Below are 23522 nucleotides of genomic sequence, written 5' to 3' on the forward strand. Positions count from 1 at the left end.
AGCTGCAGAGGGACTGGGGACAAGGATGGAGGGACAGGAGCCAGGGGTAGGGATGGGTGGGAGATTGGGAATTGGGAATTCCTGGCTGGGATGGGATTCCCAGAGCAGCTGGGGCTGCCCCTCATCCCTGGCAGTGTCCAAGGCCAGGCTGGATGAGGCTGGAGCACCCTGGGGCAGTGGGAGGTGTCCCTGCTGGCAGAAGAAAGGAACAGCTATTTTACCTCCTGGGGTTTCCCTGGGTTAAAGCAGAATTTCCCTTGGGATCTGCACATTCCCTGCTCTATTCTCCTGGAGGGGAAGGAGGTGTGGGTATTTCTGGTCATGGTGGTGGGTTTGGGGTTTTATTTTGACAAAGTGAAAACAGTTTCACATCTCCTAAGGTTCAGAACAATCTGTGCCATAAAATCCAAACCCTTCCAGCTTCCTGCTGTAACACGAAAAGGGTTTCTAAAATCTCCTACAAATGCACCTTTTCTCATAGGAATGGGACCAGGACGGGAGATCCCGGGAGCGCGACCTGGACCTGGATTTCCGGCCCGACTTTCTGCGGCTGTAGGCGCGGCTGTCCGAGGAGCTGCTGGAGGAGGAGCGCCGCCGGTGCTTCTTCTTCCTCCGGCTCCTGCCCTCCTCCTCCGTGTCCGAGGAGCGCCGGCCCATTCCGACCTGCACAGAACCAGACATCCCCAGCTGGGACAGGGCTGCTGCCTGCCCTGGCTTGGTTTGTATACATAATATTAAAAAAAAAAAAATCAAAAGACGTGTTTCTCTCTCCTCCTGTCCCCGTTCCCTGGAGCACAGCCCGACCCCCCGGCTGTGCCCTCCTGGCAGGAGCTGTGCAGAGCCACAAGGTCCCCCCTGATCCCCCTTTGCTCCAGGCTGAGCCCCTGCCCAGCTCCCTCAGCCCCTCCTGGGGCTCCAGCCCCTTCCCAGCTCCGCTCCCTTCTCTGCTTCTCCTCTTCCCAAGACGGCTCCAACTCGCTCAATTCCTGCATCCAAACTCTGGCCCATCCTCACACCTCCGGTCACCGGGGCAGCACCTCCTGATCCACCGGGGAGCGCCTGCAGCGGAACAAAGGCAAATTCACCGTAAGGACACGGAGACCCCTCCGAGCACTGCCTGGAGCCACGGGGCTCCAGGGAACAACACCCTCCTGGAGAGCGGCCCGTTCTGGGCACGGCATCTGCACCGGGACAGGTCCCGGCAGCGCCGAGCCGAGCGCGGCCAGGCCCGGGAGCACCGGGATCCCCCCGGAGCCGCTCCCCGCCAGCACCAGCACCTCCAGGGACTCTCAAGCCCAAGCCCTGCGCACGCCGGCCATCCCCGGCACAGCCGGGCTCCCCGTGAGGGCTCCGCCGGGGCCGTGCCCCGCACCGCCCGCGCCGGAGGCCGCTGCGCACACCCGGCCCTGCAGCGGCCGCCGACCGCCCTGCCGTGCCCTCGGGGACCGGTGCGGCTGTGTCCCGTGTCCCTGTGTCCCCGCAGTGCCCCCCGTGTCCCCCGTACCTGGCGGAGCCGCCGCGGCCCCGGTTCGAGCCCAGCGCCTTCCGGGGCGGCGGGCAGGCGGCGCCAATCCACCGCCGAGCGCGGCCAGGCGGCCGCAGCGAGCGCCGAGCCATCGATGCGGCGCGCCGGCGAGCGCCCACGCGGGACGGGCGGGGGTCGGGCCGGGGTCCCGCTGCCCACGGGGCCGCAGAGCCCACGGAGCGCTGTCCGCACCGTGCCCGGCACGGTGACCGGCGCGGCGACCCACGGGCGCACGGTGTGTGTGTGACACGCCGCGGGTGACGCGCAGGAGGGGGAGCGTGGGTGGTCCCGGGGTCGGGGTCCCGCTGCCCACAGGGGGTGCAGAGCCCACGGAGCTCTATCCGCACCGTGCCCAACACGGCGACCAACGCGGCGACCCACGGCGTGTCCCGCCCGCCCCGTGTCCCGCCGCAGCGGGTGACAGCGGCACGGAGCGGTTTTCGTTCCGTCCCGGAGAGTTAAAGGAAGGTCGGGGTTTGTGGCTCTCTCTTTGGGGAGAGCCGCCCCGCGGGCGGAGGGCAGCGCTCCACGCGCGGCGTGGGCACCGCGGCCGTGCCCGCGGGACGGAGCGCGCCGGGCGCGAGTGGGCACGGACCGAGCCGGAACCCACCGGGCCGCGCGGAGCCTCCGCCGGGCACCGACCAGAAATGCAACAGAACGATCGAATCGCTTCGCTTAATTCGATTTTCCTACCGAATTTGGTTCGTTCAACGCGAGCTCCCGAGCGCGCGCTCCCCCGCCACGGGAACGGCGGAACGCGCGTGGGGATAAACGAAATGTCAGGGCGGAGGGGCCGGCCAGGGTCACCCGGGCGCTCGGCAGCCGCGGCGGGTCCGTCACACCGAGTGCCCCGGTGCCCGGTGCCCCGGGGATCGAAAACGCCCCGCGGGAGCGGCTCCCGGGCGGCGCCACCCGCGCGGGCACCGGGACTCGCTGCCTGTCGCGACACGGTCGCGTGCGACCGGCTCGGAATAAACCCCGCTGCCACCCCCGGTCCCGAACCTGCCCCGGTAAATGAACGCTCCGTTATGTGCAGTCATCGCCCCAAAGGTCAATGAAAAATCGATACGCAGGCAAGAGTTAAACAATTCTGAATAATTTATTAGAATTTAGCGAAGGTGGGAAAGAGGCGAGCTCCGTCGACAAAAGTGCTCCGCGGTGGGATTTTAAAAAAACAAAGGGAAACCAATATCAGCGATATCGGCGCGTTTGGCTCTAATCCGGTGCTCGCTGCGCGCCCGCTCCTCCCGCGGCCGCGTCCCTCGCTGTCATTTGTCCCCTCGGGTTCTCGGGGCGCTCGGGCGCCCACGGAGGAACTTTTGCTGCTCCCGCGGGGCCGGGGCCGCTCCGGTTGGCCGTGCCCGGGGCTGACCCGAGCCGTGCGGGGCGGTGCGCGGAGCCTGCGCGTCCCCGCCGCCCCCCCGCGCGTCCCGGTGGCCACTCCCCCGCCGCCCCGGCCCCGCTCCGCGCCGCGCTCGCCCGGGACCTCGCGCACGGTCCCGCGCCTAATTAAATTAATTAGGGCGCAGCGCGCGGCGGGCGGGCGGTGCCGTGGCCGCAGTGCCCCGCGGCGGGCGGGCGACCGGCGAGGACGGGAGGAAGGAAGGGAGGAAGGAAGGGGTCCATTCAGAGCTCCGAGGGGAGGTAATTCGCCGGGAACAAGGGGCCGGCTTTGCAAAGTATAAATAGTGCCACTTCAATCGCGGCGTCGCTATCAGACCCCGGGAGCCCTGCACGTCGGGCGGCACGGCCCGGCCCGGCTCGGCACGGCCCGGGGCGCCGCCGCCGCCTCCCCGCCCCGTGGATGCCCGCCCGGGGAGCCGGGGCAGCGCGCCCCTGAGCCATGGAGGAGCTGACGGCGTTCGTCTCCAAGTCGTTTGATCCCAAAGCCAAGGAGAAGAAGGAGCTCATCACCTACCGCGAGGTGCTGGAGAGCGGGCCCCTGCGCGGCGGCGGCCCGCGGGAGCCCGGCGGGGCGGCGGCGGAGCCGGGCCGGGAGGACACGGGCAGCCCCGCGGCGCGGCCGGCCGGGCGCTCCCCGCCGCGGGAGCCCGACGCCGCCGCCGAGAGAGCGGCCGAGGCGGCCACCCCCAAGCTCAGCGACGGTAACGGCGGCACCGCGGGCTCCCCCTTCTCCCGTTCCCGTTCCCCGTCCTCCCCTTCCCCCGTCGGGGTCGGTAGGCGCGGGGCGGCCGCGGTCGCGGGTGGCCGGCGGGGAGCCTGCGCCCGGCGGTGATGGGCGGCTGCCCGGGCGCTCCCAGCCGCGGGAGATCGGCGGCCGGCCTCGAAGTTTTTAGATTAAAATATTTAAACCCGGATTTAACTTGCTCCGAACGCGATCTCGTTCCCGTTCGGCATCCCACGGGAAGCCGCGCCGCCAACGAAAGCCCGGCCCCGCGGGCCCGTTCGTTCCCCCGCGGCTCCGCGGACTCGCGTGGGGCCGGGCCGCGCTGCCCACGCTCAGCCCCGCGCCTTCCGGCAGATCCGCCCGCGGCTGTTCCGCGCGGCACCGGCACCGGGGCCGCCCGCCGCTCCCGGGCGCTGCGGGAAGCGGCCGGGCCCGTGCCCGTGCCCGCGGGGACCCGCGGGTCGCTGCCGCCCTTTTGTTCGGGCCGGCGGAGCGCCCGGAGCATCCCCGGTCGGATGCCCGCAATGAGGCGATCGGTGCGGCGCGGAGCCGCGGCGGGACCGGGCCGTGCCGGCCGGGCGGCCCCGGGGGCTCGGGGCGCGGGCCCCGCTCTCCGGCCCGGGGCGCGTCTCCGGCCGAGAATTGACCGAGAGAAGCGGATCCCGGGGGCGCGGAGGGGCCGCGGCGGCCGGCGGAGGCTCCGGGGACCTGTTGCTGAGCATCCCCCGGGGGCGCGGCGGGGCCGGAGGGGAGGGCTCGGTGCGGACCCCGTTCTCCCCGGCAGCGGTTACCGGAGCCGGCGGCGGAGCCCGGCACGGCAGCGGCCTGGCGCGGCCCGGGCGCACAGGCCCCGCTCCCGGCTGCCCCGGCCCCGGGGCGCTCCCGCCCGCATCCCCACGGTCGCCGGCAGCGGCGGGAGCGGGGCCAGCCCCGGTGCCCCCGGCCCCGCCGCGCCGGCCCCGCCGCTCTGACTGCTGTGTCGTGCCCAGTGTCCCCAGAGCTGAAGGAGCGCAAGGAGGATGCGAAAGCGATGGAAGACGAAGGGCAGACGAAAATCAAGCAGAGGAGGAGCCGGACGAATTTCACCCTGGAGCAGCTGAACGAGCTGGAAAGGCTTTTCGACGAGACCCACTACCCGGACGCGTTCATGCGGGAGGAGCTGAGCCAGCGGCTGGGGCTCTCCGAGGCCAGGGTGCAGGTAGCCGGGGCTGCGCGGGTGCGTGTGCTCGGGGCAGGGGCAGCTCGGCAAGAGCCGGGGAGATGATGGGGACGAGCCCCATCCTTGTGTCAGGGCGAGGAGGCAGCTCCGCAGCTCCCCGGCTCCCAACTTCTCCGGCAAATCTGCCAGCGGCCTCGCCGGGTTTTGCCTGCCCGGGATTTGTGTCCCCGTCCCTCGGTTCTGCCGCGGTTTATCCCAGCTCCGCTGTTGTTCCATCCCATCCCTGCCTCGGCAGCCGCTCCCGGGGCCGCTGCCCGGCTCATCCATGGACAGCGATTCTCGCCATGGATGTCGCGACCATAAACTGAATTAGACACCGCCGAGTGAAACAATGATAGATGCATTTTCAGCCCGTTTCGCCTCGTAGTTCTTAAATGTTGAAACGGCACGAAAATTGAGCGAGGTGCTTTGTTCGGCTTTATGAAATACAGAAAGTCTGGGATTAACCCGAGATATTTTGAGCTTTCTCCCCTCGCGGGAAGCCGCGGCTTCTCTGGGTTTAACCTGCGCTTTGCACCCTCCCAAAGTTTTTTCCAAACGGGTCTTTGGGCTGCTTCCTACGAGTTTTGTCGGGATGAGCTGAGGAGCGGGGAGGAAGGGGATCCCTCAAATGAGAACAAATGTAGCTGCTCCGGTGTATTTCCGTTCTGAAAATAAAAGAAGAGAAAATGATGGTCATTATTTGCTGGAACACATGGAGAAGTTTTAGGCCCCGAACATCTGCAGCTGGTGGAAAGTATCGCTGTAACAGATACTCCCCCTCAATCTTTGTGCTCGCAGGCACCATCTGCACCCAAGTACGCGCTCGGTCCCTGGGGGGTTTCCCTGCATCGTGTAAGGTTGTGAGGACAGAGGCAGAGCCGGCACGGGGAACCGAAAAACTCAAAACGAGCAGCTTTTGTCAGAGCCTAAACCACAGGGAAAAAAAAAAAGAAAAGAAATAAAAAAAATAAAAGTCTTCATTTTCCCTCTCTTCTCCCCCTCCTTTTTATATTTTTTTGGGTTGCTTTTTTTTGGTTTTTTTGGGGTTTTTTTGTTTTTTTGTTTTTTTTTTTTGCTGGCTGCTTGGTTGGTTTTTGGTTGGTTGGTTTTTAATTGTGTTTGTTCGTGGTTTTTAAATTTATTTTTTATTTCTGTTCACCAAACCCTAACAAAACCAAGGCAAAAAGTTGTTGGCTGTGGAAAATGGAGCAGGGAGGTGCTCGACAAAGGAGGCGGCGGCGGCGCATAATCCGCGCTCCCATGATGCCAAATCGCAGGGTGCATAATAACTTTTGGAGATTTACATAGATTAAAGCCATTCCCTAGAAATCCTCCCGGAAAAAAACCGCTTTTCAATAATATTTTGCCTCGTATCTGCTCTAATTTGTAAATGACGGAAGGCGCGTTTGTTTCCACGGGAGGCTGAGGGCGAACGTGGCTCTTGGGCAGATTTTCCCTGGCTGGAGAAAATGACAGGGCGGGTGGAATTCCCGTTTATATTTGTCTCTTAAAGTAAGACCTCAGAAAATGCAATTTTTATCTTTTTTTTAATTTTTTTTTTTTCTGGCCGCGGGGAAAGGATTCCTTGGCCGATGTGGCTGCTGGGATGCGCTGCAGAGCCCTGGGTTAAAACGGGGATGTTTTAGGACCGGCTCTCCCCCTTTCCCTCCCTCCTTTCCCAAAGCCAGCAGAACTTCGGGTTGGGAATTTATTTTAACGATTCCGTTTCCAATATTAAAAGTACGTTCTTGTCTAACGGGGCAGCCTCTTCGGTGCAAGCAAATTAGATTATTATGATAATGAGATAATTATTCCGCTTCTGCGCTACACTCCAGTGAACAGAGAAATTCGAAACTTCTTTGTAGCGAAGCTTTTAGGACCGTGATTCTCCTCTACCCCCCACAAAAAAAAAGAAGATAAAAAGTCATAAAACGCTGTTGTCGTTGAGTTTTTCTGTAAGATAGAGCTAATTAATTTATTTATTAATGAGCACGAGCTTCTCAGGCCATTACCGCCCGTTAGTAGCGGGTATCAAGGGCGATTCCAGCCTTTTGGGAGTCTGCTGCGGAAAGAGGAGCCCGGGGCTCGGGAAATCATTTCCCTGGGGGTGCACGCTGCTCTTGGCCATTTTCGGGGGCTTTGGGCTCTTTCCCTTCTGCCTCTCGGAGCTGGGGAGCGGGGGCTGCCCGGGCGGGGGGGGGGAGCGGAGCGCACCCGCGCTCTTTGTCTGCGGCCTTTGGGGCATTTGAAATCATATTTAAATCATTACTGTGGTTATTATCGTTGTGGCTGTCGTTGTTCTGGCGCGGCCGTGACGCCGTGTCCCGCTCCGCTCCCGCAGGTTTGGTTCCAGAACCGCCGGGCCAAGTGCCGCAAGCAGGAGAACCAGCTGCACAAAGGTAGCGGGGCCGGGGGCGCGCCGCGGGCACGCGCGGGGGCTGCGGCCGCGCTGACCGCCCCGTGTGCCCTTGCCAGGGGTGCTGATCGGCGCCGCCACGCAGTTCGAGGCCTGCCGGGTGGCTCCCTACGTGAACGTGGGCGCGCTGAGGATGCCCTTCCAGCAGGCGAGTGCGCTCGGGAGGGCGGCGCGGGCACAGCGCGGCCCCCGGGGTGACACGGGCCGCCCTCTCCGCTTTGTCCCCGCAGGTGCAGGCGCAGCTGCAGCTGGACAGCGCCGTGGCCCACGCTCACCATCACCTGCACCCGCACCTGGCCCACGCCCCCTACATGATGTTCCCCGCGCCCCCCTTCGGGCTCCCGCTGGCCACCCTGGCCGAGTCCGCCTCCGCCGCCTCCGTGGTGGCCGCCGCCGCCGCCGCCAAGACCACCAGCAAGAACTCCAGCATCGCCGACCTCCGCCTCAAGGCCAAGAAACACGCCGCCGCCCTCGGGCTGTGACCGCCCCGCTGCTGCTGCTGCTGCTGCTGCTGCTTTATTATTATTTTTTCCAAAAAAAAAAAGAGAAAAAAAAAGGGAAAAAAAAGAGTTAAAAAAAAGGAAAAAGGAAAGAAACGAGGGAGAGGAGAAACGGACGGGAGATATATACTTATTTAAGGAATTAGAGGACGCGCAGCTGGGAAGTTCACAGGTTTTGAAACTGACCTTTTTCTGCGAAGTTCACTTTAATACAAGAAATTTGATAAGAGAGGCGGGCCTCCTTTCACGTTGCATCAGGTACTTGAGTTTAACAACCACGTCTGGAATAGCGACAAAAAAAAAAGGAAAATAAAAAAAGAAAGAAAGACTACGACGAACAGGAAAAAAAAAAAAAAAAAAGGGGAAAAAAAAGACAATGATTTCTCTGCGAATTTCTAATGGGAAACTGTCCGGGATACTTCCTCCAGCAGCATTCCGGGTTGCATGTATTTGTATTTCATTGATGGAGTCCTTTGATTCACTTGCACTTCACTCTCATCTTTAGTAGAAAAAAAAACCGAGACAACCACAAAAGCAAACAAACAAACGTGGCTGGGTTCTTTCTCCTTTAATCTTGGAGGGAAGCAGGCAGAGAGAGGCAGATCAAGCGCTACCTTTTCCACTCTCAAATCTTTGTTGGTCGTTTGCTGTCCCACCTCTGAAAATAAAAGGGAGCGGAAAGCGCCAGGAGAGCGGAGTTTGCCTCCCTTTGCCGGTCTCTCCTATCCTGAGGGCAAAAGTAAATGGGGAAAAAAAAAAGGAAAAGGAAAAAAAAAAAGAGAGTATTTAATTCCCAACCACCACTTGACACCACGGCAATTTTCAATAAGAGGTACTGGGTACATGTAAAATATGTTGATACACACGAACAAAGTTTATTTTGGCTATAACTTGTGAATTGATAGTTGACTGTCAAACATTTACATTTTATCTCATAAAGGTGTATCTATTCACGTAACCTTGTGATTTTTTGGTTATTATTATTATTATTTGAGAGACGTATAGCTATTTAACCTGGGGTACCCTGCAGTCAGTGATTGTTATCCCAGATTTTGCCATCTAACCCTCATGCTTATTGCCAAGACAGAGGGAAAGCTCTTCTACGCGAACTTTGGTATGGACGGGCTTTGTATCTATTTGTTCTCCATGAAAACAAAATTATTTATATTGACCATATTTTTTCTAGTGTATTTTAAGTTATTTAAAAAAGAAAAAAGAGAAAAAAAAAAAGAAAGCAAGACGCTGTTATCTCATTGCATTTGTTGTCAGTACAATATATTTTGTTTCACTCAGGTTTGCTTCACCTTTTTTAATCCATTCTCGACGTCACGAATTTCAATAAGTGCCAAGTAATGAATTTAAGACACTTTGCCTATTGACTGACGGGGGGACGGTTCGGGGGCCGGTGCCAGCTCCCTGCCGGGACTGTCGGTGTCCAGCCAGCGCTGATGTTCTTTCTTTTCCGTGTTCTCACCTCCTGTAGATCTCGCACGTTTCTTTCCGCTCCGTAGATGTCGCGACACGCCGATAGCGCTCAGCACGACGAGGAAGCGCCGCTCGCCTCCGCGCAGCTTTTTTTTAAAACATTTTTTTCCCCTCCACTTTCTGTGAGTTTTCCCCGAGTTTCGGCTGCACAAACCGGGACGTTCGCGTTGGGCTTTTCTGCGGCAGCCGAGCCGGGCGGACGCTCTATCGCAATTGTGTCTTTGCGAGTTCTGTCAGGTTCCCTCAGGTAATAAAAGCGAGCAAAGCGGAACGGCTCGGAATCTTTTCCAGGGCGGGATCCGGGGGCACCGGGACCCCCGCGCCCGGGCATTGCTCGCACCAGGGCAGAGCCCGCACCGAGCCCGGGCATTGCCCGCACCAGGGCAGAGCCTGCACCGAGCCCAGGCAGAGCTCGCACCGAGCCCGGGCATTGTCCGTACCTGGGCAGAGCTCGCACCGAGCCCGGGCAGAGCCCGCACCGTGCCCGGGCATTGCCCGCACCAGGGCAGAGCCTGCACCGTGCCCGGGCATTGCCCGCACCGTGCCCGGGAATTGCCCGCACCAGGGCAGAGCCTGCACCGTGCCCGGGAATTGCCCGCACCAGGGCAGAGCCTGCACCGAGCCCGGGCATTGCCCGTACCAGGGCAGAGCCTGCACCAGAGCAGAGCCCGCACCAGGGCAGAGCCTGCACCGAGCCCGGGCATTGCCCGTACCAGGGCAGAGCCCGCACCAGGGCAGAGCCCGCACCGAGCCCGGGCATTGCCCGCACCCGCCCGCTCCCACCGAGCGCTCCCGGGGCGCTCCGGGCCCGGCGCTCTCCCCACGCCGGGATTCTCCTCCCGCTCCTCCCGGGGCGCCGGGAAGCTCCGGGAAATCCCGGCGGGAGGAGCCGCTCCGGGCCAGCGATGGACGGGGCTGGCCGGGGATGCGCAGCCCCCGAGCCCCCGCCGAGGAAGGGTCGGGAAGGGTCCCCAGGGCCGGTGCGGCACCGCGGGCAGCGACGGGAGAGCCCGAGGTGTCCCCGCGGGATGGGCAGGGACAAGGACCGGGATAAGGACAGGGACAAGGACAGGGATGAGGACAGGGACAGTCAGGGCACCCCCGGCGAGGCCCCAGGCAGCTCGGCCGTTCCTGTGCTAATAACAGGCTGGAAATGATAGATTTTACATTAGGTAAAACAGCTTTATTCCAGCAAAAGTAAGATACTGCTAATTATAAAGTCAATAAAAGTAGCGGTGCTGTCGATTGATCCCGAGTAGAGCAGTTCATTAATATGTGCAGGAGAGCATGGCAGGCTCAGCCCCGGCCTCAGCCACCCTCTCCCCCCTCCAAATAAACCTGCCGGGTCCTGCCTGCTCTGCTTAAGGCACAGCTGGTTGAGGTGGAGCTGCCCAACAGCCTCGTGCAGGTTTTTGGGGGTGGAACACAAACGTGGTGGGAACCTCAAACCTTCCCCCAGCTCTTGGCATGTCTGTCTTCAAGATGGTTGTAATAAAATTCAGGGAAAATGGGCTTTCATCCTATCAGGGAAGGTGATTGGATGGTGTGAGAGAACCGTGTGGTTTTTAGCACAGCTGTGATTAAAATAAAATAGCCTTAACGGGATGTTTTGGACAGGAATACTCACATTCCTGGTTTCCTTGGACTGGAGTCCCTAATAAGTCTACAGGCCAACAGAAGTTGGCCAGGACTCTTCTGTTTCTATTTTATTTCTTAGAGTGTCTGAACCTCTACAAAACCCCGTAGATTTCCCCAAATTTAATTATGCATCTTTCAGGAACCAGCCAGCTCTCACAGTCCGTGCTTCCTGCAGATAAAACTTTGGTGTGGGATTGACAGGGAGACGTGCTGGCCTGAGCAGGGGGGTGGAGAAGGGATCCAGAAATGCTGCAGGAAGGAGCAGACACCTGTTCCTGTCCTGGCAGAGCCCGTGGGGCGCTCCAGCAGGCCCTGCCGTGGGTTCTGTGGGGCTCAAGGCGCAGCTCCCACGTTTTGTTGTCTCTCTGCAGCAGCAGGAGCGAGCAGAGCAGGGCAGGGAGCAGCCAGAGCTCTGCCAGGGAGCTCCAGCCCCGCAGATCCTGCCTGGATCTCAGCTCTGCCCACACCACGGCGTGCAAGGAGCAGGGGGGGACAGCGTGCCTGCAAAGGTGCAGAGCCCTGGCACAAACCTGCTCTGTGCCCTGGGGCTCTCTCGCAGCTCAGCTCCTCCAGGCCAAGCTCTCAGAGCTGCCTTTTGGAGGAGCAGCCTGGGAACAGCAGCCGAGCCTCTGTGGGATCCTCGGAGGGAGCTGTGGCTGGGCAGCCACGGGATAAATGATGTGTTGTGCCAGCAGCACAGCCTGTGCTCCTTCCTGCCCAGCAAATATTGATACTTGCTCCATTTTGTGGCTGTTCCCGTTGTGTTTGCCCTTGAATCCTCAGTCCCTGGCTATTTCCGAGCCTGATTCCCTCACTGTGAGGTGCCAGCAGGTGAAAGGGCACCTTGAAGGTCACCTCCTCCTGCAGAGGTTTGAGGAATAAAAGCAGGAGATTTGGATCCCTTTGGGGCTTCTGAGGTGGGCAGCAAAGTTCTGCAGGGACCTGGAAAAGTTGTGCTCATTTTTAAATTTCGCTTCCCTGCATTCAAGCAGCGACTGCCCCTGGTTTTCCTGGAGGATCCACTGAGTGTTCCCAGCCACGGGAGCTGTCACTACTCACACTTTACACCAGCACTCAGCCTTCCCTCCAGGTGTTCTTTAGGCAATTAACTTGGTGTGAGTGAAGGAAATCCTCAGAATTTTCGACACCCCGAGTCCCCCTGCTCTGCTGGCAGGCCCTGGGGCTTTGGGATGTGTTTGTGCTGCTTTGCCAGCTCCTCCTGGCCCCAAGGGCAGAACCAGCAGAGCCACCAATGCCCATCACCTCCCTCAGCCCTATGCTAACACCAGGGCTGCTTTGACAGGGGGAAGAGCCACACAAACCCTCCCTTCCCCGTGTGAGGCTGAGGGTTGGGGCTGGAAGTGCCAGTGCTGTGAGTGCCAGTTTTGGTGCTGTAAATACCAGTTTTGGGGCTGTGAGTGCCAGTTTTGGGGCTGTGAGTGCCAGTTTTGGTGCTGGGAGTGCCAGTTTTGGGGCTGTGAGTGCCAGTTTTGGTGCTGGGAGTGCCAGTTTTGGGGCTGGGAGTGCCAGTTTTGGGGCTGTGAGTGCCAGTTTTGGGGCTGTTTTGGTGCAGTGAGTGCTGGCACTGCTGCCCACCCTCCCAGGGAACAATTCCTTCCCAAATCCCACCCATCCCTGCCCTCCATCACTTTGAAGCCATCCCCCTCCTTGCCCTGTCTCTACACGCTCTTAGGAAAAAACATCTGAATTTTGGAAGCAACCAGAAGAAGACACAAGGATTCTCCTGAAGGTGATTTTAGTTCAGTGCCTGAATTCTGTGAGGGCTGGCCCAGGTGGCCTCCCTTGCTGTGTGCCAGAGCATCCAGGAGGGGCTTTGGCAGCCCAGCACAGACAGCAGTGTGCAAACTGTTATTATTAACAACAACACACTTCCCACCCTCTCATTGTCCTTTGAGTAAATATTTAAGCAGTGGAAACTTGGCTTGCACCTCCCCAGACTGGCAATCTGCTGGAAACTGAGATCCTGCCTGGATCCCCTTACAAAATCCCTGTGAACACTCAGAACATCTTTTTCACCACTCCTCTGCTTTATGGACACGCTTTAATTATTATGCAGATTCTCCTTTAGGAAATATTTGGATTTGGAAGTGTTTGGCCATGTGGTAATCTTTAGGAAGAAGGTAAACATATTCTTTGTTAAAGAAAATGTAAATAAAGAATTGCCCCAAAATATCTCAGAGAGGTTAAATGCAGGACAATGGGAACCACATGGAAATGTTCCTGCTGTCCCTGGCAGGGAACTCAGGGATGTTCCCAGTGACTTTGGTGACTGCAGCAGGAATTCTGCTGGGGTCCTGACCCTGTAAGAAAAGGGAAACAATGGGGGAAGGAATTAACTGGGTTTGATGGATTTGCAACCACAGAATCCCAGACTGGTTTGGAAAGGATTTCAGTGTTCATCCCACCCATCCCTGCCATGGCAGGGACACCTTCCCTGTCCCAGGCTGCTCCAGCCTGGCCTTGGGCACTGCCAGGGATCCAGGGGCAGCCCCAGCTGCTCTGGGCACCCTGTGCCAGGGATTTCCCACCCTCCCAGCCAGGAATTCCCTCCCAATATCCCATCTTACCCTTTGTCATCCCATACCTGGTTCAGATTATCCCAGTTTCTGAAGAGTTATTCACTTACAGAGATACCACAGCTCCAGCACCCATCCTCCCCCTGCACAGGGATGGGAGCTCATCCCCAGGGCTCCTGCTTGGTTTTTAGCTGCTTTTCCTCCTTGTGCAATCCCTGCAGTGGGATTTGGTTATTCCCACAGGGCTGGAACTGCAGGAGAACATTTCCTGATGGATCTGATGGTTTCAGGCCTGTTCCTGACCTGTGGGGCAGTGGCAGCTCCGTCCTCCTCCCCCTGCAGCAGCACAAGAGGTGACAGACCCTGGTGGGTTTTGTCCCTGCTCCATGCAGCTGACAAGGAGCTGTGCAACCTTAAGCAGATGACAATTTTTACATGTGTAATCAGTTTAATTACACAAGCTGCTTACAATACTTTCCTACCCAGGTAAAGGATTCTGTATGAATTTCAAAGCTAATTTGGCCACATCAACACTGCTAAAGGAAACAGGAACATTTGCAATTCATGCATCATTTTACGTTCAGATGTAATTAATTTGGATTATTTTCTAATGAACTCGTTTTGCTGGAAATCAAGAACTTCTTTTCCTGGGCTGGGGAAGTGCCTGTGGATTTTCCCTCTGAGCTCTCTGGCAGAAATCTGCCCTGAGCTGTGTCTGTGGAACAATGGAGAGGCAGATTTACAGGGTGCCAGCTCTGCTCTGGGCCTGCAGGAAGATGAATTTAGATGAATTAAGCCTTCTCTCAGAAATGGGACATATACACTTCAATTGTTATTAGCCAAGATATGGCCTGGGCCAGCCTCAGCTCTGGGTGAAGTATTCCTGTGAGTAATTTATCTCCAGGGCTCTCAAATGTAAGAATTTATTTAAATTTCAAGTTGTGCATAAGTTCTTTAAGTGTCCTGCTTAGTTTTCAGGAAAATAACAACAAACACAGAGCAGGATTTGGGTTTGGTTTTAACTCCTTCCTGTGTGTTTGCACAATCATGGGTCAGCCATGTGGGGGAATCTCTGGGGGTTCAGTGGATTCAGATGTTGTCAAGGAGGAAAAGGGAGTTTGGTCTTGTCTAAGTGCAGAGAACTTGGAGCAGAGGTGTGGATTCATGCTGGAGGCTCAAGGAGCCAAGAGAATAACTGGAGCAGAAAGAGGAACTTTTGTTCTGCCATTTGCAATTAAAATCCAGAGAATCACAGAATGCTTTGGGTTGGAAGGGACCTCAAAGCCCATCCCACTGCACTCCCTGCTGGGGACAGGGGCACCTTCCACCATCCCAGGGTGCTCCAAGCCCAGTCCAACCTGGCCCTGAAAAATGCTCGGACTTTTGTACTTTAGCACCTATAAAATGGGGGCGGTCACAACTTCAACGTGGAACTGAAATTGCAAAAATTTAAAGAAAACCTCCAGAATTCTGCAAATTGTTCTTGAGGCTGCACTGGGTCCCTCTGTGGGCAGCACCCCCCTGGCCCTGTGGTGTGAGGAGGAGGATGGAAGGATGGCCTTCAGCCAGCCTTTCCAGAGAAGGAGCTGCAGAATGTAAATGAAAACAAAACAAAACACAAAAAAAAATCAGGTTTGGGCACAGAAGAAATGCATTGGCCACAAATTGCATTTTTCCTGATTTCTGCACAGCTCTCCAATTGGCACAACCTTGTTTAGCTTCAAAGATCTAAGAAAATTACAGCCCAAGGCTCTTGGATGGTGCCTGAGCGTGGCTCTTATCGCTCAGGTCCTGGGGAATAATTTAAGGCCAAATGTCCATCCCAGCTCCCCTGCTCTGACATTCCCAATGTTTGCCCTGGGACACCCAGGAAGGCAGAAAATGTGGGCAGTCTTTAGAGCAGTCTCACATGAAAAAGGTGTAAAATTGTCAAAAGCAGCTGCAGCTCCTGCAGAGAAGCATCCTGGAGCATCCCAGGCAGAGGGAGGGAGGTGTCCCTGCCATGGCAGGGGTGGAAGGAGATGATTTTTAAGGTCTCTCCCAACCCAGACTGCTCTGGGATTCTGAGTTCTGATTCTGGAAATAAATAACCTGAGAACACCTCTTGGGAGCAAACTGCTGTTGGTACCTGAATGGCAAGGCTGAGGAAAGAGCCAAAGGAATGAATTCCAGCAAAGCCCTGGAATCTGGGGGGCTGTGGGTGCTGAGAATGGCTCCAGCCCAGCCAGGGGTGCTGGGAGCCACATCCAGCTCTGCTGCAGGTGGGGAGGGAACAAGGGAGGTTCTGTGGGAGACAGAGGGGCCAAAGCAGCAGGAACCCATCCCTGCAGGCAGGGAAAATCCAGGATGGGCCACGGATGGGGACAGGGACAGGGACGGGGACAGGAGGAGCTGTGACAGGGAATGTGGGGACGGACACAGGGAGTTTGGTGGGGGCCATGACAAAACCAGGAGCATTTCCAGGTCCCCTGGATGCCCTCCCAGCTGGGCACAGTGCTCTGGTTCTAATAAACAGTCTCAGGCTGTGTCAAGGGAAATTTAGGTGGGATATCAGGAAGAAGTTTTTTCCAGAAAGGGTGAGAAAGTTCTGGAATGTTCTGCCCGGGGAGGTGCTGGAGTCCCCATCCCTGGGTGTGTGTAACAAAGCCTGGATGTGGCACTGGGTGCCAGGGTTTGGTTGAGGGGTTGGGGCTGGGTTGGACTCGATGGTCTTGAAGGCCTTTTCCAGCCTGGGAATTCTGTGAATTCTGTGAATTCTGTGATTCTGTGAACCCAAATGGACTCGTGGAATGCTTTGCTCACTCACCAATTTTTTTCCTGGATGAAACAACCCAAGGGAGCCTGGGCAGTCTGTGCCACACAGGCTGGCAGTGCTGGTCCTCCCAGAGCTTGGGAATTCAGCAGGTAAAGGTGGGAAGGGAAATGCCCAGTTTGGCCCTTGGAATGTGATTGTCTTGTGTACATTTGTGTCCCACAGAAGGACCAGAACCAAGGAGTGCAAGCAGGAAATTCAATTTTCCTGCTATCCATTAATCCATCATCCATGAATGGCCACTGTCTCCATCATTCCCAGGGACAGGGAAAACAAAACTCCTTCAGGGGAGCTGGGGGGTTCCTGGGGGCATCACAGCCGGATGAAGGGCATGGAGATCATCCTCCTCCTCCTCACCAAATGTCCCCCTGGCCTTGCACCTGCTGCCAGCAAGGCAATTCCAGAGTGAGGGTGATGGAAACCTTGCTGGAAAGGGGATGTGCAGTGATGGAAAGGAAGACAGAAGATTTCAAGCTGTAAATAATATTGTTTCCCTCCTCTAGGATTTGTTCAGAGAGGCACAGGAACTGCCAACTTCACCCTGGCTACCTGCAAACTGCGAGCATTTAAACACAATTAATGCAAAATAGCATTTAATTCTAACTGAATCCCCTCATTTGCAGCACATGGAAAAAATTCCAGTGGGGTGGGACTCCATGGAAAGTCTCGTGAGCAGCACTCACTGAGCTGGAGCTGTCTGTGTAAGTGCAACTTCACAAAGGATAATTTTTATTTTTGACATCCATTTTAAAGGAGACTCAAACCTAAGTAACAACTTATGTTCCAAGCTCTCAGCAGAGCCGTTGGGCCCCCAAAATAAACTGTTGGTTTAACATTTATTTGTGCCCAAACCCACACACATTTGTTTGCAGAGATCAAAGTGGGTTTCCAGTTTACAGCCGAAGCTGTGGCCGTGGCGGAGCTGTGGAAACCCTCCCCGGGTGTTTGAGCAGAGCTGTTTAAACACAGCTCTGCAGCCAAAAAATCACACGGAGCCCTGGGCTCCGGGGGCACCCTCGAGCCCTTTGTAGGCTCCGTTTGGGATTTCAGAGGGGAGAACATCCCCGGATCAGTCATTTCCCAGCGCCTTTATTTCCCTCTCAAAGCGCAGGGCAGCAAACAGCTCTGCCAAAGTGATGTGAAAAGGTTTCCAGCTGGGAGGACGTGTTGGGATCTTAAGCCTCATGCTGGAGCAGCTCCTTGCTGCTGGAGATGAATCCCAGCATCTTCCCCTCCTTCTCCTGGAGGGAGCAGAGCTCCAGCTGTCCAGAGGGACCTTCCACAGCGTTTTCCCAGCCCATCCCCTGGGAACCAGCCCTGAGATCCACGGGGAGGTAAAAGTTAATGATGATTGTGCATCTAAATCCTGGCAGGGCTGGAATTCAGGGGATCAAGGACTGCAAGAGCCTCTGAACAGAATCAGAGTTACCTCGTGTTCAGACACTCCCCACTGGGCAGATACTTGGAGTGGCAGATGTAAAGTTAATGGCATTTAATAAAGTATCTGCAAAGGGAAAAATACCAGTTCAGTATCAGAGAGAACAGGATGAGTGGTCTGGCTTACATTTCCATGGCCAATCTGGTTCCATTTCTATCACCCCTTTATCAATATTTCAGGCTTGATTATTTGGATACAATAAAAAAAACCCAAAAAACCCCTGGGCTCCAGGAAGAGCCCAACCTTCTCAAGGACGTGGTGGATTTTAGCTGATGTTGGTTTCTGCTCAGTGAAACTATTGGCAGTTGCTGTGTGTGAGTGGGTTGATCTTTAAAGCATCAATTCTCAGGGTGTTTGTCTTTCCCCGTGCCTGCTGTCTGCAAATCCTTTAGCAGGCAGAGATCTGGGCAGTCCTGACCACAGCAGCATATTTTATTTGTTGAAAATCAGTTTTGTATTGTAATAAAGAATATTTGCTGTGGCAGCCTGGGTTTTTTTTTCTGGAGACTGATTTATACCTGTCCAGACAGCTAAAGAAAAATGCCTTAAGACTTAACTGCACAATTCTATTATCCTAAGTATCAACTCTCAAATTCCTGTAGTGAACTGACTGTGGATTTCTGATTAAAAATGAATTCTAATTAATTTAAGGATCAGAAAGAAACAAAAGGAAAGCCATGAGCTGCTACCTGACATCATGGCTGGGACTGGTCTGGAGTGGATGGAGGGCTGAAAATGTGAGAACAACAGATCCTGGAATCCCAGAGGGGGTTGGAGGGACCTTAAAGCTCATCTGCCATGGGATGCCTTCCACCACCCCAGGCTGCTCCAATCCCCTTCCAGCCTGGCCTTGGACACTTCCAGGGATGGGGTGGAAGCAGCTCTGGTCCAGTGGGGCTGAACTGGATCCCCTGGCAGGGCCTGACAAGGCAGGGAGGGAAAGCTGCAGTGAGAACATCATGGAGAGCTCCCTCCTGGAGTGTCCTCCTGAAGGTATTTCTGCTGTCAGAAGGTCCACAAGTCTGGAACTGGGGGTTCAGCAGCTCAGCTCTGTGATGGGAGGCAGAAATGCCAAATTTAACATCACCAGGACGAGGTAGAGGAGGGACAGGCACTCCTGGATGGACTCAGGGCTGGGAGAGGGGAGAGGGAGCTGAAGTTGTGGATGAAAAGGCAGCAATGAGTCCGTTTGGAACCATTCTGTGTCTATGATCTTTGGCAGGGGGTGACTTTCTGCTGCTGCTCTCTCCTCTCTCCTGACCAGGACCCCGTTCCTGGCTGGTCCCCTTTGTCCCACTGGGATGTTTCTATTTATAGCCCTTTGGGGTGGGTGTGCAGGGCCAGCTCAGCCCCTGAGACACAGCTCAGCTTCCCTCAAAGCAGCTGCCTGAGGAGGGGCCTCCTCCTCTGGGAACCTCCTTTCCAGAGGGGAAAAGTGCCCAGGGATGGCTGGTGTGTCCCCCTCTCCCCTCAGCCTGACTGCCATGGGCTCCTTCCACCATCCCAGCTTGCTCCAAGCCCTGTCCAAGCTGGCCTGTGTCACCTCCAGGATGGGAATGCAGGCGACACAGGAAAAACAAGCAGTGGAGATGGAAAATGGTCACTCACACAGGCAGCATTCATCAAAAAACCAGCCCTCAACCCCTGTTTGTTTAACTTTTTGTTTGCTTGTTTTTAATTCTTTAATATAAACTAGTCAGTTTTAATTATTTTAGATGCAACCAGAGCCCCTTTTTTTCTGATTTAAACCAGTTATAAATATAATTTTCTCATTGCAGACCCAAGGAGTCCCTAAAGCAGTTCCAGATGCCAGGCATGGACATTTGTAACATTCCTACTGGGGGAGAACTTTGGATATTGAATCCAAAGCAACAAGTTTAGCAAACAAGACACTGACACACGAAGAGAGAAAATGGTGAGAAGAAAAAAGTTCAGTCTATAAAATTTAGATGAAACTTCTCCAATTCATACAAAGAGTTTTACAAACATTAGTTTAAGCAAAGGCATGGCTCAAAAATGAAACCTGAAAAGGAGTGAAAGGACTGGACTGAGGAGAAGTGGAATAAAATGGAAGGAAGAGGCAAAGGAAGAGAATAAACAGTAAACAAATGGGGACTTGAAAAAGAAGTGCAAAATGTCAAAGGAGAAAAGCAGAAAATCAAAAGAAATGCCAAGGAAGAATAATTTCAACAAGGCAGGGATAAAAAATTGAGCTGGATGAGGAAAAATGCAAGAAATACCAGGAGTTACAATGTTCTAAGGACAGCAAAACTGTGAAAACACTCAGGAGGAAAGAGAAAATATGAAAAACCTCATTTTGTATTAATTGTGTTCCCTTTCAGACACCACATTCCGACACTGGAAAAAACTGCTGTAATGAGATTATTGTTTACAGCAGGTTATTTATTCCTCAGCTGCTTCCTGTTCAGCCTGCCTGTGTTTGATCTCATTCTGTCAAACCTTGCAGAGCAGCCCCTGAGTTGCTACCTGAAAATAAAGACTTAATCACGCCAATGGATTTGGAACAAAAATCCTCATTATGGCCCCATTTTTCCTAAAGGCTTTGTGTGATTACCCAAAGCTCAGGCTGCAGCTTTACAGCTCCTGGCAATCTCCAGCCATTGATGGTTGGGGGCTTGGTTTGTTCCTTGACCTTGAGCAGCTCAGGTTTGGGGTGGCAGTCACCCAGGATCCACCCTTCAGTGCGATGCCGAGAAATGCAAATTCAATTAAATATTAGAGCCCAAATATTTAGACAGAATAATTACATCTAATCCCTTAATGGTTGTTGAAAATCGCTGCCCTCACAGCATGGCAAATCTTTGGATTTTTGGGGAAAAAAACATTGGGAAACAGGCATGAAACCCCCCAAAGAAGCAATTAGCTAAATAATCCCAGGAATACACGGAGGAAGCAAGTGGGAAACGTTGTATGGAGTTGTGGTTATGGAGGGAAAATGATTTTATTATCATGTGTTTTAAACAAGCAGGTGCCCACATTTTTCATGCAATGGCACGATTGCGTTAGGCACTAAAATCAGATTTTAACGTACTTTTAAATGTTCTCCCTTCCCCTCCACTCCAGGGTTTGAAACTGTGGCTTTTGTCACCATTCCCCTGCCTTCCAAAGGTTCCTTTAAGCACCCCACAATTAGCAGAGCTGGCTAATAGACCATCTCCTTGATAAACTTCCTCGTTAAGGGGAGCCCAGGACAAAAAACGAGCCTGGTTCTTTAAAAGTTTATCCCTGTGGCACCATCGTGTAAGCATCCATATGGGACAGTAAAAATGGAAGACGACACATTAAATGACATTATTATAAAATGCAATACTCTTGGAATGATCCCTTATTAAATTAGGCTCTATGATCTGAGATGAATTTCCCCGATCCCTAATCCATCACCAGAGAAATATTAAAAGATAGGTCTCAACTGGCATTAGAATCGCACTCAGTCTCTACTTTCATTATTTTGAATTAGGGTGCTACTGGGGGGAAGCCTCTTAATGAGAATTAGAGTGATTCACTGGCCTCCTTTTGGATTTTGACAAGTAAAATATTAACTCTTCAGTCACAGCTGTCGGAATTAAAATACTTGGCAGCCACAGATGCACAAATTAAATTGGCCTTTATGTTTCCATATTGCTGACCTCCTTAGAGGCAAAAACATCAAACCCAACAATAACAGCAAACCCACAGCATGTCATTCCTTGGAAGAAAATATATTTATTGAAGTTTTTATATTTGTTTCAGTTTTGAACACATAATTGAACAAATACGGGACGTTTCTACAAAAGGCTCTTATTTTAATTTTGCGTTCTGTAAAACTTCAGCTACAAATCAGTTCCTGTGAACCATTAATCAGGCAATAAAATAATAAATGAAGTTATTTCGGGGATTTCTTAACTGTTTAAACCAACATAAATCAGATTTACATGCAGTGCATCAGTGAAAACATCTTAATGGCTTTGACTGGCATTTCTTTGGGATTGTTTCTCTGGTTTTAATAGATTCTTTTTCTTAGAAACAATATTTGAAAATGCACAATTACTGCAAAAGAACAAGGCTTTTTATTAGCAGCGCTCCAGTTTGGAACAGCAAAATAAGCTGGAGTTTAGCAATGTCAAGAAAAGATCCTTTCTGATCTTTCCCCCTCTTTTTTGATTTACTGCTGTGGCAGTGGAATTTCAATTAATCTCAGTTAAGCATGCCTCAATTAAGTGTATTTCAATAATAATAAGAGTTTCCAAAGTGGAATTGCAGCATGGAAAAGAAAGGAAGGCTGCAGAAGTGATGCAGAGGTGGCTTTATTTTTATTTTTATTTTTTCAAGCTCTCCTTAAATTCTCTGATCCATCACACCCAGGGCAGCCTGGGGTTTGTTATCCTTGCCTGCGTCCCTGGTCACCTCCAGCGCTGTCCCTCCTCCCTAACGATCCCGCATTGATCCAGCTGGGAGCGCTGGCAGCGCCTCCAGGGGATGGGGATGGAGCCCCTCAGCCATCCCCACAATCCCGGGGTGAGCTCCCTGGACCTGCCCTGGGCAGGGAAAATCGGGGGCTGAGGCCGAGGCAGGCACAGGGGGGTGAATTTGGGCTCCCTGGGAGAGGTCACAGGTGGAATTCCTCCACAGAATTCCTGGGAGCACGGACTGGGATGCGCTGCAGAGTGGATAGGCTGTGACAGCGTGGAGCAGCTCGTGTCTGATGGGAGGAAATGGAGTTTGGTACCCTCTCACTGCTTCCCCAGTTTTCACTCATCCATAACCAGCCTGGGGAAGGTGATGCCTCTTCTGCTCCTGACAGGGGAGTTCCAGAGCTGATAACGCAGCATCACTGGTATCTAAAAGGATCCAGCTCTGAAACCTTAATATTAGGAAGTTATTCCCTTGTTATTCCCTGGCAGGGACCTGATGGATGCATTTGCACTGTGCATATTTGTTGTTCCCCCTCTCCCTGGCACCTCCCCAGGGAAATGGGACACACTTGCTGTGCTCAGCACAAAGGAACCGGCCCCAAGTTGTGCCAGGGGAGCTTCAGGTTGGATATTTGGGAAATTTCTTCACCAGAGGGGTTGTCCTGTGGTGAAACAACAAAGAGGTGGCAGTGGTGGAACCCCATCCCTGGAGGGGTTTAACAGCCCTGGGGAGGTGACACTTGGGGACGTGGGTCAGCGGTGGCCTTGGCAGTGCTGGGGATGGTTGGACTCAATGGTCTGAGACGACTTTTCCAACCTTAATTATTCTTGAGGATGCTGAGGTGCCCTGGTGGCTGGGACAGTTTAGGGCTGTGACATCCAGCCCTGCCTGGTCAGAGGTCCAACCACACTGAGTTGTCCCAGAGTGGGCTCCTCGTGCTGCTCTCAGTCACACATGGGGACAACATTCCATCAGCAATCCTAAGGCTCTCCTGGAGCCTCTTCTCCATTGTTTTCATCCCTTTCATTACATTATCTCAGCCATGCAAACAGCTCCTTCATGGGATTCAGGCTTTCCTAGGAGCGCTTACCCCATCTTTCCTCCTTGCCACATCCCCACTCCTTCTGAAGCCCTCCTCCCTCGGAGCACTGCCCCAGCCCTGTCTCAATACAGAATTCCCAGTCTGGATTGGGGCTGGGAATCCACACAGAGCTTTCCAGGCTCTGTGGTTCCTTCCCGGGTTCCTCGTCCGGAGCCAGGAGCACCACGGAGCCACCTCTGTGTGAATTAGTCCTGGGAACTACTTAATCCATCTTCCCTGGAATTAAATGTGCACGGAGAGCTGCCGGGGGCCGTGCCGCGGGCGGCTTTAATTTCTTTTTTAGAAGGCATTAGCAGAACTCGATAAAGGGTCAAGTAATTTCATCCA

At 54.4% G+C, this 23522-nt stretch overlaps 2 protein-coding genes across 4 annotated transcripts in view; one reads left to right on the forward strand and one right to left on the reverse strand.

Annotated features, from left to right (window-relative positions):
• The window catches only part of RSRC1 (arginine and serine rich coiled-coil 1), a 99797-nt gene extending 98243 nt beyond the window's left edge, over positions 1–1554 (reverse strand). Inside the window, exons 1-3 of one of the 2 annotated variants that reach the window (XM_066556545.1) lie at positions 1505–1554; positions 1017–1059; positions 470–663 (exon numbers count right to left, since the gene is read on the reverse strand). In XM_066556545.1, coding sequence (XP_066412642.1) covers positions 470–657 — 188 coding nt within the window. In that variant the 5' untranslated portion in view covers positions 658–663; positions 1017–1059; positions 1505–1554. Of the gene's footprint in view, positions 1–469; positions 664–1014; positions 1060–1504 lie in introns of those variants that run through there. The other variant, XM_066556546.1, reaches the window with a different exon arrangement.
• Positions 1555–3368: 1814 nt separating this feature from the next.
• SHOX2 (SHOX homeobox 2) lies at positions 3369–7752 on the forward strand. Of its 2 annotated transcripts, none has more exons than XM_066556849.1 (5): positions 3369–3630; positions 4643–4851; positions 7196–7253; positions 7330–7434; positions 7481–7752. In XM_066556849.1, exons 1-5 carry the CDS (start codon positions 3369–3371, stop codon positions 7750–7752), a joined length of 906 nt encoding a protein of 301 aa, XP_066412946.1. The 2 variants fall into 2 exon arrangements, with proteins under 2 accessions (XP_066412946.1, XP_066412948.1); XM_066556851.1 differs by having other exon boundaries at positions 7330–7418; positions 7501–7752.
• The last annotated feature ends 15770 nt before the right edge of the window (positions 7753–23522 follow it).

The sequence above is a fragment of the Molothrus aeneus genome, chromosome 10, assembly GCF_037042795.1.
Source record: "Molothrus aeneus isolate 106 chromosome 10, BPBGC_Maene_1.0, whole genome shotgun sequence".
Lineage (NCBI taxonomy): Eukaryota > Metazoa > Chordata > Aves > Passeriformes > Icteridae > Molothrus > Molothrus aeneus.